The sequence below is a fragment of the Meleagris gallopavo genome, chromosome 1 (genome assembly GCF_905368555.1).
Source record: "Meleagris gallopavo chromosome 1, MGAL_WU_HG_1.1, whole genome shotgun sequence".
Classification (NCBI taxonomy): domain Eukaryota; kingdom Metazoa; phylum Chordata; class Aves; order Galliformes; family Phasianidae; genus Meleagris; species Meleagris gallopavo.
Window position 1 is genome coordinate 37,533,931 of NC_139404.1, and position 12,236 is coordinate 37,546,166.

At 35.9% G+C, this 12,236-nt stretch overlaps 1 protein-coding gene across 8 annotated transcripts in view; it reads right to left on the reverse strand.

Moving 5' to 3' along the window:
* Positions 1–12,236, reverse strand: part of OSBPL8 (oxysterol binding protein like 8) — an 82,554-nt gene that overhangs the window by 4,683 nt on the left and 65,635 nt on the right. For all 8 annotated transcript variants that reach the window (XM_085221570.1, XM_085221557.1, XM_085221563.1 and 5 more), the window contains 12 exons: positions 11,545–11,716; positions 9,450–9,684; positions 8,097–8,281; positions 7,191–7,272; positions 6,521–6,619; positions 5,932–6,028; positions 5,478–5,576; positions 4,181–4,278; positions 2,766–2,855; positions 2,096–2,232; positions 1,647–1,832; positions 356–443 (listed from right to left, as the gene is read on the reverse strand). In XM_085221570.1, the coding sequence (XP_085077696.1) occupies positions 356–443; positions 1,647–1,832; positions 2,096–2,232; positions 2,766–2,855; positions 4,181–4,278; positions 5,478–5,576; positions 5,932–6,028; positions 6,521–6,619; positions 7,191–7,272; positions 8,097–8,281; positions 9,450–9,684; positions 11,545–11,716 (1,568 nt within the window). The remainder of the gene's footprint in view (positions 1–355; positions 444–1,646; positions 1,833–2,095; positions 2,233–2,765; positions 2,856–4,180; positions 4,279–5,477; positions 5,577–5,931; positions 6,029–6,520; positions 6,620–7,190; positions 7,273–8,096; positions 8,282–9,449; positions 9,685–11,544; positions 11,717–12,236) is intronic.

Consider the following 12,236-nt stretch of genomic DNA (forward strand, 5'->3'; position numbering starts at 1 on the left):
GCAAAGCAGCACATTCTGTCAGTAACAGTTAAAAGCATAATATCTCACAGAATTCCAAATCAAGATTTGTGACATAAAAGCAACCCAAAGTTTGTGCATCTTTCCATTAAGGGAGAACTGTGCTAAACTGCTGAACTCAAGTTGGCATTACTTCACATTCTTAGTCGATTAAGTCATCTCTACCACTCAGGATGCATCACAGAAGTGAAAGACTATGGACTGGGTAATCTACATTTTCACAGGGTACCAATGGTATTCTTTAGCCCTTCCTATGCTTTGAGGACCTTTACACATATAACACAATGAATGTGAGTCCCTGGAGCTTGCTGCACCTACTAACAAAACTAGAACTTACCATCGGCGTCCGATGGCGAACTTTTGTTTGGATTGTGCCATCTTTTTCAAACTGAATCATATCATTCAAAGGGTCCCACGGCCTGGTACTAGACAAAATGAATACAAATGATTAATATCACAGAGTTTAAATAATATTTTATTGCTCAGAAATTATTTCGTATGTACAGGCTAACAATCTTTCTCCCTGTGTAGAAGTCAGACACTGAAAAAATGATCCAAATGTCCACGTGTAGCCTGAAAAGCCACGAGATCCAGTTGCCTCAGAACTACTTTCATTCCAAAGTGGCTAATGGTAACCTGCAATGGTTTCAAGAGGCAGTAATGAGCAACATACAATTCGCTTGTTCAGACTGTTAACAGTGCTTTTCCAAATAGAAATTGACATAAAATGAAAAATATCAAGCAAAAGACATAGCTCATTAGAGAATGATAAGTTGCCAAAGGTAAAGACAGACATTCCCATGAAGCACAGCCTTTCCATGATAGAAACCTCAAGTCAGCTGCATGAAGATCATTATTATGCACAGCTTTAACGAGTGCAGATTAAGCATGGATTTTCTTTCAATTCTTCTTGTGTCTTTTTTAAAACATTTGCAGCTGTTTCAGGTGTTGTGAACATAGACTGCATATACATCTTAGCTTAATGTGACTTGAGTTAAATGCTGTCTAAGGTAACTGGATAAGAACAAGGCATTCCTCTCCCAAAGGTCTCTCAAAACTGCAATCCAGGTATCTAATTTAGATACCTTAACAAATGCTGCTGTTCACTGAAAGCATTTTTCACAGTAAGCATAAAATATTCTGCTCTCCACGTGGTGAGCTGGCCTCACATTCATAAAAAGAATCAATTATTCTTTCCAATGACAACTGACACCACAGACTGCTTTCTAACATACAGTAACACTTCTGTGGCACACATTTGAATCATAAAACTTCACAGACACAGAAAATACATACAATGCATCCCAATCTGTGGAGGCACATAACCAGAAATAGGGAAAAAAAAATAAACCACAGAAAAAGTCCATTGAAATAAGTGCTTGAAACGTAGTTTCCTGCTGTAGTAATCCCTGCCTTTTCAAAATTACATGTAGTCACCTGCTAAAGGGATAACCAATTCAGCTACAAAATTACACATTTTGGTTAAAACACGTGAATTGGAGTATCAAGTAGCATTGCAAATTTCACGAGTTTGAACTCAGCTCTTGCTCTTGAAAGCACAGCAAGAGGCTCAGAGACACTTTTGAACATTCAACTAGCAGTTTTGTTACAAACATTCCAGCACTCACTCAGCGTATCTGTAGTGCCATTCTCCCGTGACTGAATCCTGATCAAACAGCTTGCACGTCCACTCTTCACCCTTAAGTTTCCTCTCTTTGGCACTCTTTCTCTGAGCTTCCTCCAGAACATATTTCTCTTGAGTAGCTTCTGTTTGGTCTTTATTATTTATTGCTTTAGTCACTTGTTGCCAAAGCCTGACAAACAAGCAATATCAAGAGTAACAATCTGGTTATAAAAATAATTGAAAACATTTCTCTAATTATAGGCTTAGTAGAGGTTGTAAGGCTCCTAAGTAGTGAGCCTGTATTTAACAGTACTGCTTTCTTGCTGTACAGGTCAATATCAGCCAACATAGGAAGTAACAAAACCATCAGCTACTGGCTGGCTAATGTCATAATTTGAAGAAGATAATGAATATTTGTCAGAATAATTATATGTGCTTCTAAAGAGCACTTACTTCTCTGACTCAAAGTCATCTTGCTCTTCAAACTTCACAGTGTATCTAGGTAATCTACGCTGCTTGATATCAGAAGTTGGGTTCCAGAATGTCTCCGAAACATCGGTCTTCTTGTCCCTAATAGTAACTTCACTGTCCTGTAACATACATAATTTAGTGGTCCTAACTGTAATAATCACACAGAGTGCAAAAAATAATGCAAACTGAAGGACTAATTACTATTTTTGTAAACAAAAAATATTTCAGATTCGCAGACAAGAATAATTACATATGCTAATTTCAAAATTCAATTTCTGCATTCTGCGCTGGTTCCAACTCAGAATAGAGAGGAAGTGGGACCATCGCTGTCAAACAATGGTGCCAGTGTCATCAGAACTGAAACAAATTTAAGTATTTCATCCTGGTGCCTCAACAATTCCTCCAAGTATTAATATGTATATCAGAACATTTTACAAAGTATTCTCATTAGGAACTTCTCAAACATACTCGAACAGTAACAGTCCCTTGACTCTAAAGTCATTCTTGAGGACTGTTTGACTACGAAAGGACGCTTCATTGAAAGTGGCATTTACTCAACTCCTAAAGAGCTCCAGTTCTTTATGACCCTTTTTTGTAACTAGGTTATTTTCACCTCTTTTAACTCAGAATTTACTCAATACTCACTACTTACCCAGTGGCCCTCCAAAATAGCCAGAACTTCTTTGCCAAGCTTAATTTTCCCCGATATTTGATTAACACTGTCATTGTTACCTAAAAATGGCTGCAAAGTAAGAAGAAATGCTTTCAAAATTATTTTAATAACAAAATATATTTGCATGTATGTTGAGTGTTATGAAATAAAATGCATTATGAAATCCAATGTGAACAGCCCTGAATGCTTTCAGTATTACAACTTCTGCCTAATCGTGCCACAACTAAATTGTTCTCTGTATTTTCTCAAAAGCTTTGCTGATCCAAATTACTAGGATTGGCTAAGAAATCTGAAAAGGGCAAATAATATAAAAACATGATGATATGCAAGTCATGTGATGATATCTTGAAGGAAATTGTCATTTGCTATTACTAATCTCACCACTTTGCCAAGGACTCTGTTAATAGAGATTAACTCTTGTAAAAACAAGAAGAAAAATGACAGCAAGAAATTTTCTTCAGCCTTTTTGATAGTCTATTCACATATCCCATGTGTTGAAGAGGCAAAACTTCAATTGACATAGCCTCTTAACTTTTAATTTCCCCCTACAATCTCAGCTGAATACAGTTTCTCTCCACATGCACAATGCACACTTTTCCCTAATGACTGTTTAGCTTTAAATCAGTTTGTCTCAAAAACAGCAGGAACATTTTCAGAAGAGCCAGCCATTTGTACATAATTGAGAAACCTTTGTTTAGCCTTTGCATTTGGTGAGCGCTTCTATAGCAAAGACAGCTGCAAAAAATAGTACACATAACTGCTCATAATGCTGGACATTAAACTGATCTGAATGTTAGCTAAAACCCTTCTGTTATCTTTGTTTGATGTGCCATGAACAACTTAATTTTCATGCAGGATGGAAGAGGGGAGCCCGAGTTTGAGTTCTTCTTCAAGGGATCTGAAGAAGTTTAAAAAGACACTCCAAAGTTTTCAGAGAATGAAAAATGTCCATGGGACATATATACTCTCAGCAAGATACAAAATACTTGAGTTGCTGATTAGATCACTAATCCCTGTTCTTGCACACTTTCCCAGACACATACAGATGCCACTGCTGGAAATGAGACAGACTATTGCTTCCTCCTGTCACCCCTCCAGCTAAGTTGCTTGTAAGGTTCACATAACTGGCAATATGCAAGCACTGCAATGGGAGTATTCTTATGAGCAGAGATTAAGACAGAGCTGTAAGTTTTGGTCAAGACTTTTGGACCCAGAAGAAAACATTAAATAAAAAAGGAATTATATTGTCCTATGTTTCTTTCCTTTTTCTTTTTCTTTTTTTTTTTTCTTCTCTAATCACCAATTGCTAGATTGTATCTATGGTATGATCTGATAATATACACATTTTAATATTAGAATGCTCATTCTCATGTCCACTCATAGCATTTACTAACCTTTAGTTTGAATTCAATTGTTGCACTGTAGCCAGTTTTTTCACAGGTGATGTTGACCGTTCCCCCAAGCTCTAAGGTCATTGTGCCATAAAGAATTCCTGCAAGAAGGAAGAGCCAACATGAGAATTTATAACTGGGCAAGACAAAAAAAACCTAAACTCTTTTGTCCCAATTCCTGGGGTAAACACATCTGTGCCAGAGAACAAAAAGAAAGCGACAGCTCTGCTTATTTTCTCTTTAGATGACCTTTCCTAACCATGAGTATGATCTTTCTGCCCAATAAGATAATCCAAACAAAAAGAAAAACATCCAAATGAATTACTGAAGCAGGAAATATGATCTATCAATAGGAAAACAACTTTACTCAAACAGATACAGTAGGCACAGTAAAGACAATCGTACAACCAATACACACTGATCAACTCTCCAAAGATTTTTGGAAGCAAAAAGGTTGACAACTCGTAATACATTTCCCACAATCACAGTCTTTCCCCTGCAATCCAGCACTTGAAACACTGAGTGTATTTTACACACAATGGATGCTAGTGGAAATATGTTTTCCAGCATGTACATTTTCCCCTGCATATTCTTCCATCTTTCTCTCTCTATCAGTATCACTAGTCATTCTAGTTCTTCTTCCTGTTTGTTTTGTATGTATGTATACATGTTAGGTACTTACTACTCGTTAAACATTATTTCTGTCACCAAAGTCATATAAAAGGTAACATAAAATCTGACAATATTAAAAATATCCTCCACCTACCCCCCAAAAAAAAAGCGAAGAAGAACCTACCAAACCCATGTCAAGTTATATAATTCTGCCAACTCATCTGTCATGCATCTGTATGAAAGTCTTACACTTGCTGACTACAAGAGTTCTGAAATGGAATTTTGGCAGAAAATATGGAGGCAAAAATCCCAGCAACGCTGCAATGTATTCTGTACAACTACCAGCCCTTCAGAAAGGAACTACTATTTTCCCTGTAGTGAAACTAAAGAAAAAAAGTCATGATTTACACCCAAACTACATGAGGTGTAGAGACTACAGTATTACATTTCCAATAGGAAAATACTGGAGAAGCTCCAAAGTATTCTCCAGAAAAGAAAGCAACTCAAACAATAAATTACCATCATAGATAGCTATATAAACACTTCTAATATTTATGAAAAAAAATCTTCTGCTGTGCCAAAGCCAGATGATTCCTTAAATAATACTTCTTATCTTGGTAAAGTATACGGGAGCCTAGAACCACCAGGGCTGCCTGTGTTCAGAAAAACTTAGAATAATGAACTCTACCTTTACAGTGAGCATATGGCATAGTCATTACATAATCTTCTCCTCTATTTAGGAATGTCAGCCGTCCTTCTCCATCTAGTATGGCAGATAACGAATTCCCTGAAATTCAAACACAGAGAAACACATTTCACACCCTGCAAGACAACAGTCAGCATTTCCTAATAACCAAGAAACAGAAATAAGATTATCATATTTGGCATTGAAATCTATCTTGCCCAGTGAAGCCACTGTAATCACAGCATCTCCAAACAAAAGTGTACTGTAAAAGAGAAATTAAAATGTGAAGACCAGTAGTAAAAACTTTGTCAGGCAAGTATAATACAGTGATCCAAGCCCTGATTCTTATAAAAGCCTTCTTTCAGCATCAAAACACAGCCCACTTGCACTGATTTTACACTCCTCAATGAAAGCACAGCCAAAAAAACCCCACCACTCTGAGCAAAACGTTACTTACCATAGAATTTTGATTTGGCCAGAATGCTACCACTAAGGCAAAAACCGTCCTTGCGGTTGCTAACATAGAAGGCAGATATTGGGGGATGATGGGATACCTATTGAAAAAACATGCAACGTAGTATAAACCTTGATCTAATAAAGACAATGCAAAATTCATGCTACACAGAATAGAATACAATTGATATCAAATATGAGATCATAGAATCATAGAACATCCTATGTTAGAAGGAACCCACAGAGATCTAGTCCAGCTCCTGGCTCCACAAAGGACCACCCAAAATTCAAACTGTATGTCTGACAGCCTTGTCCAAACACAACCTTAATCCTCAGAGATAAAGATCAAGCAAACATTTTCACTGAATTACAAGAGTTAAGAAAACTAGTATCTGACTTTCACTGGAGGAAGATGGAGCAAAAACACTGAAACATCTTTGCCTTTCTAAGAATATACTTAGGAGAGTTTTTAGGATACTACACATACATACAAATACATTTTCTAGCGCTCCCATATTGTTTATCTGGCACACACAAAAAAACCTAGCACATTTATTTTTCTTAAAAATATTCATGCTGGTTATGGCAGCTACCTGTTCTGCAATGTAAAAAGTCTTGCTGTTTGTCCTTGGATGGATCCACATGCAGCGGAAAGTCTCACCAAGTATTGGATTGTACGGCTTTTTTAGTCCCTGAATAGAAACAAAACAGACAGTAACCATACAGCGCATGTAGAGAACTCACAGAATATTTTTATCAGTCTGTCACTGAAAGATAGAGAAAGGAAAAAAAAAAAAAAAAAAGCAAGCCTAATGCATATGCTAAAGCACATCGCCCCAACTTCATTATTTGAATATTATGCTCAAAAAGCAGTAAATAGCGTCATCTTTAAACACTATTTTCCATCAAGCTGTTTATAAAGAGTATTGAGTTTAAAGCTAATTGAAGTAGGGGAAATTTTGCTCCTCGAAATACATAATGCTATCACCGAAGAACAATAAACAAAGATATTGCTCAACTTTGTGTAAAAATGTTTAATTACATTTCTACATCAAGGGGAAAAAAAACAGTTGTGCACAATCTACTTTAAGCATGGCTAGGGACCAAAAAGATCTATGATAAATTTATATAAATAATGAAAACTTAACCTTCTTTAGAAAAAAATGCATAACAATATAATGAAACAAAAACTCAGCACATTCCTGAGCTCTCAAACCAGACACAACTTCCAAAACAAAGACAAAATAATGAGTAAAAGGACACCTTTGGCTTTTTGTAGAATCCAGACAAATACCACTTTACCACTTTTTTCATGCGGTTGTAAGCATTCTCTTCAAGAGCAGCTCTGTGAAACAAACAGAAAGCACAGACTGAATGTCAGCATTGCTTCAATTATAAGACGCTACCAATTGTTGTGATATATCTTCTATCTAGAAGCTCAGTTAAACAGAAGCTTTGTGATTCTCAGTATTGTAAAACTTTCAGCCTGACTGCATCAAATTAAGCTTTCAGAATCCTCTGAATGAACATGGAAATCAAACAAAATAAAAATCACAAACACTTACTCCAAAATTGAGTCTGGACTTTGAAGCACTAAATACTGCTAAACACCCCGCCTCCCCCCCTCCCAATTCCTTTTATTTAGGAAAGATATTGCTTCAGAGAATTGGCATACTCATGCGCAGTTGAATAATATTTCAATGTACAGGTTTTAATTCATTAGCTTTTTTTGAGCAGGTAAATAAATTCTAAATCAAAACAGTATTTAATAATTTCTTTAAAAAGGCTAACTCTTGCTATTCTACTATTATAACTATATGCATCTAAAAGAAGAAAAAGGAAAAAAAAACCCTAATTTTGTTAAATCTTGAGAAGTCTTTTAACCATTTTCTAAAATCCGCTACAGAAACGCCTGCAACACAACTGCTATTAAGGTATTAAGAGGGGACAGACATTGAGACACACCAGCCGAGCTCTTAGGCTGATAATTTTCAGAAAGCAAGAATATTTGACAACTGATACATTGTCAGACAAACATTCAGACTACGTATTCTATGATGCTGTTCAAGTGAACCAGACCAAACAACAAAGAAAAAAAAAAATGTTACTGGTTTCTTATTTTAGCTTAAAAAATATAAGGAAAGAAAACCAGTGGTAGGATTGACTCACTCGGATAGGAAGTCTGCATGGTAGTAGTAATCAGATAGCTTGTCAAGGAAAGAACGAGGTTCCAAGATAAATGTAGGCAGTACAACCTTGGATAAGTCCATTCCTGGACGGACTTGCTTCAGAAGTGTCCAGATCAAACTTTTGTTTTCTTCTGACACTACTTCTGTCTGAGCAGCCTCCCCTGCCTAAGAAAAATAAAAAACTGCTAACAGAAAGGATAAAGAAAAGAAATGTTGAACTGTTTCAACACATTCTGATGATGCCATAACAATAGAAAATGTATACACAAAATGGAACACTCCGAAGAAGAGAGAGAAAATTCCTCTAAATAAAGTACATATTTAATATATGATACTATATTTACTATTCAGCATTAATAACTGCATTTATTTTTATCAATCCTAAAACAGAAAAACACCCCACTGTTCTCCTTTTGGTCAAAGAAAAGTGGAGATATTTTTTCTTACAATTCCTGAAATGAAAAAGTCTATAGGAAAAGCATCCCTCTTTCCAGAACTGTTCTAAAATGCATTTTTGCTAACTTGAACTCCTCAACTTTTCTTGAGCTGTTGTTTATTCTAGAGTCAATCCTGGAAAGCAACAAAGCACAAAGTTTTTATGTCCAGTAGGTATATAAAAATCAAGCAGAAGACAACAAAAACAAACAACTTCATAGTTAGCACTTGAGAAAAAGAGGAGAGCCACAACTATTCTCTCTATTTCTCTCCATTTCCATTACAAAGATTTTTGGTATTATTATAGCAAGTAATACATACATATTCCTCTCACATTTGACTGTGTAGAGGTGAAAGAAAACCTGCAGAAATGGAGCAGTAACTCTGGGCATTATAATAGAATGCAAGTTGAACACTGAAAACATAGCAAGTCTTTCACAGAATTCTGCAAACCCCAGCACTGCTTAACATCTCTCTTGCAGTAGAAAAAGAGGTGTCAGTTTGTACAAAAATCTTCAACTTGAAAATTTTTACTTGAAGAAAAAAACCAAAACAATTTAATTAAAAAAAAACAAAACAGAGTTAGTAACAAGAAGAAATGCAGACATCTGGTCAACTTCTGCTGCAGGTGGTCTTCTCACAGTAAGCGCCTTCTCTCTGAGAAATACCCCAAATAATCTTTAACAAAGAGATCATTCTCTTTAAATAAACTTAACTCTTAGAAGCGCAGAAGTGGTGTAGCAGAGCAGAACATGGATGGACACAATTTTTTTCCTCAAGATTACTGAACACATGAAAGTCAATCCTGTAAAGCAGTTGTCAAATGTAGCACATCCTCTAAAATACCAGCTTTACATTCAGCAAAGTGACCCGCCCACTACATGAAAAGTACTTTTACCTCTCCAAGTTCTTCATGACTTTGTTCTAAGTAAGTTGTTTCTTTGATATCAATTGGCTCTGGATCAACATAGGAGTCATCTTGTCGCTCTGATGTGTCGCTATCACTTTCTTCACTTTTCCCCAATCCATCATTATCAGACTCATCATGTTCATGATCATTTTCCTTATCAGATTTATCAGAGTACATATCTTGGTCTTTAAAGTGATGCCTTTCGATTTCACTGTCATTTAATCTACAAAGGATAAAAGCTAAATGAACCTTCAGCTTCACATTGTGATTTCATGTTTCCAAACCAAAATCCTTGCAAAAAAAATCACAATAATCCTTTGAATTAAGTGCCAGTATGAACCCCGGTCTAGCAGCAAAGTTGAACTTGCTTCAGTGGAAATATACAGGATGCGGTGTTGTCACTGATCTGTAAAATGCACCAAATTTACTTTGCATTTATGTTTAATTATTATATTCTCTAACTATTGAATTCCATAACTGAAGTGATACTTCACACAAGGCAATAATTTGTAGGTATAGAACACTATTTCCTCTCCCACATTAAGGCAGTGTAAATAAATACTGATTTTAAACTCCTTATTAACTCCCCCAACATGCTTCCTTCTCAAGGTTATACAGTTGTACACATTCCTCAGCTTCACTGAGAAATGTAAAAGGTTAGTTCTCAGCTGGCGTTAAAATTGCTTTCATGTTTTCTCTCTCTCCTGCCAACCCCTTTAAAACTATGTCTGCAGTTTTTATTATAAACACACTGAATACTCTTACAATACTCTACATCCAAAGATCTGCTTAATTAAACTATTACTCTTAATTAGACTTAACGGTTGTAGCTAATTGCTGTGACTGTAATCTCGGTCAGGTGATGATATTAAATTATGACTGCAGATCTCCAGTTGAATTGTACACAACAGTTTCACTGTTTCCTTAAGATTGTGGAAGGAGTAAAACTGTACCTGGACAAGATATTGCTTGGTCATCTGGATAGTGCCCTGAATTTGGACTGGAGGCAATAGTCTGCTTTTTCTCAGTGTTTCAGACTAAGTCAGCAAGAAATGCATTTCTTCCTGCACAGGCCTGTACTTTTATCTCAACTACAGCAGTATAAAAGTCCCACCCACCCAGAACAGACATGGGCAGCTGTACTCACATGTGTGAGGGATTATTCAAAGACATTTATGTCAGTCTATAAGTATACTCAACTGGTGGAAGAGAGAAAAACTGTGCAAAGTCTAAGCTTCAGACCAAAATATTTCAAACAAATGACTAAATCTTTTATATCTTTCTAATGCACTCTGATGACACAACTGGATGTGTTGGAAAGCACATTCATCCACAGAATCACAGAATGGCCAGGGTTGGAAGGAACCTCAAGGATCATCAATCTCCAACCCCCCTGCCACATGCAGGGCCACCAACCTCCACCTTTAATACTAGACATTCACCATGCTTGTTTAATAATATATTTTCAGGAAAGACCATGCTCACAAAAATTTGGATGAGAGCATTTACTGAAATGAACAAGTGACTCAAGGGCCCCCCAATATTTGACAAAGGTGATTTCAACTTTTGTACTATTTAATTTCATAAGCTGATGGAAGCATTATTGAATAACTTGATGATTCAAACCTGAGGCAAATTAAAACCATTTAAATAGCTTTGGTGTTATTTATACTTTGACCAAAGAAAAGCAACTTATATTTACATCTGCCTACTTTCGTAACACGAGCTAAACTTTTTTCAGGTGAAACAAACAAGAGAGACCAACTTCACAATACAAAAAAAAATTAAACTGTAACAGTTTAACTGTAAGTTTAACTTAAACTTACTGGTGTAATACTCAACTTTGAGTTCTTTGGGCCAAGCTGCCCTCTGTATCTGCTTTGCTCAAAAAATGAAGTATACATGTTTTTCATTTTATCCATGTATAAAAACACAGTGCAATTAAGTCTTATAGAGAGAATTTGGAAGCGAGTAGAACTGCAAAGAGAGATCCTCTTTTCGAAGAACTCCAATAACTTTGGAGAAGTTATTACTACATGGTTCTGCCAGAAAAGTAATCAGGTTTAGTAATTAATTTACTTACGGTAAGTTGTCTCCACTGTTTAAGTTGTTAGCACGAAGCAGGCCATAGAGAGAGACATGAGCACTGTCACTTGAAGAATTCAAGTCATGTTCTTTACCTTCTCTAATCATTGTACGTTTAAGTAGACTTGAACATTTCAAAGCCAGCTCCAAAGCATCCATCCAACACCTGCCTAAAGACAAATTTAATATTAGACTAGAGATGCTGCTGGGTAGGGTGAGCAAGGTGAATAATTCATTTAGAGCATATTCTAGCATTTCTTCCTAAATGCCAGTATGACTCCATCAAGGCTCTGCCTACTCAATTCCTCTAAAAGTGCTTGCAGATATACTCCACTTGTGAAGACTATATAATTGCATCACTTGGCAGAATTTGCTCATGTTATACAATTACAATATGGAAATTACAATATAAAAATCAGTTCAATATTGGACATTCCAAAACAGTTTCTCTAAAATTATGTGCTCTTTTCACTCCTCACTTATTCATTTTCCTGTATTTAATTCATTTTCCCATCTAACAGTTTTTCATAAGCAATAAAAAAAAGCATTTAAAACATAATAATGAAGATAGTACAAATTTACATGTAAGGGTGATTAAATAATCCAAAAATGTGACATTTATTTCTCTTCTATACACTACATTTAAAAATAACTGTATAATAATTTGAAGGAAAATAAGAGTCTTAACTT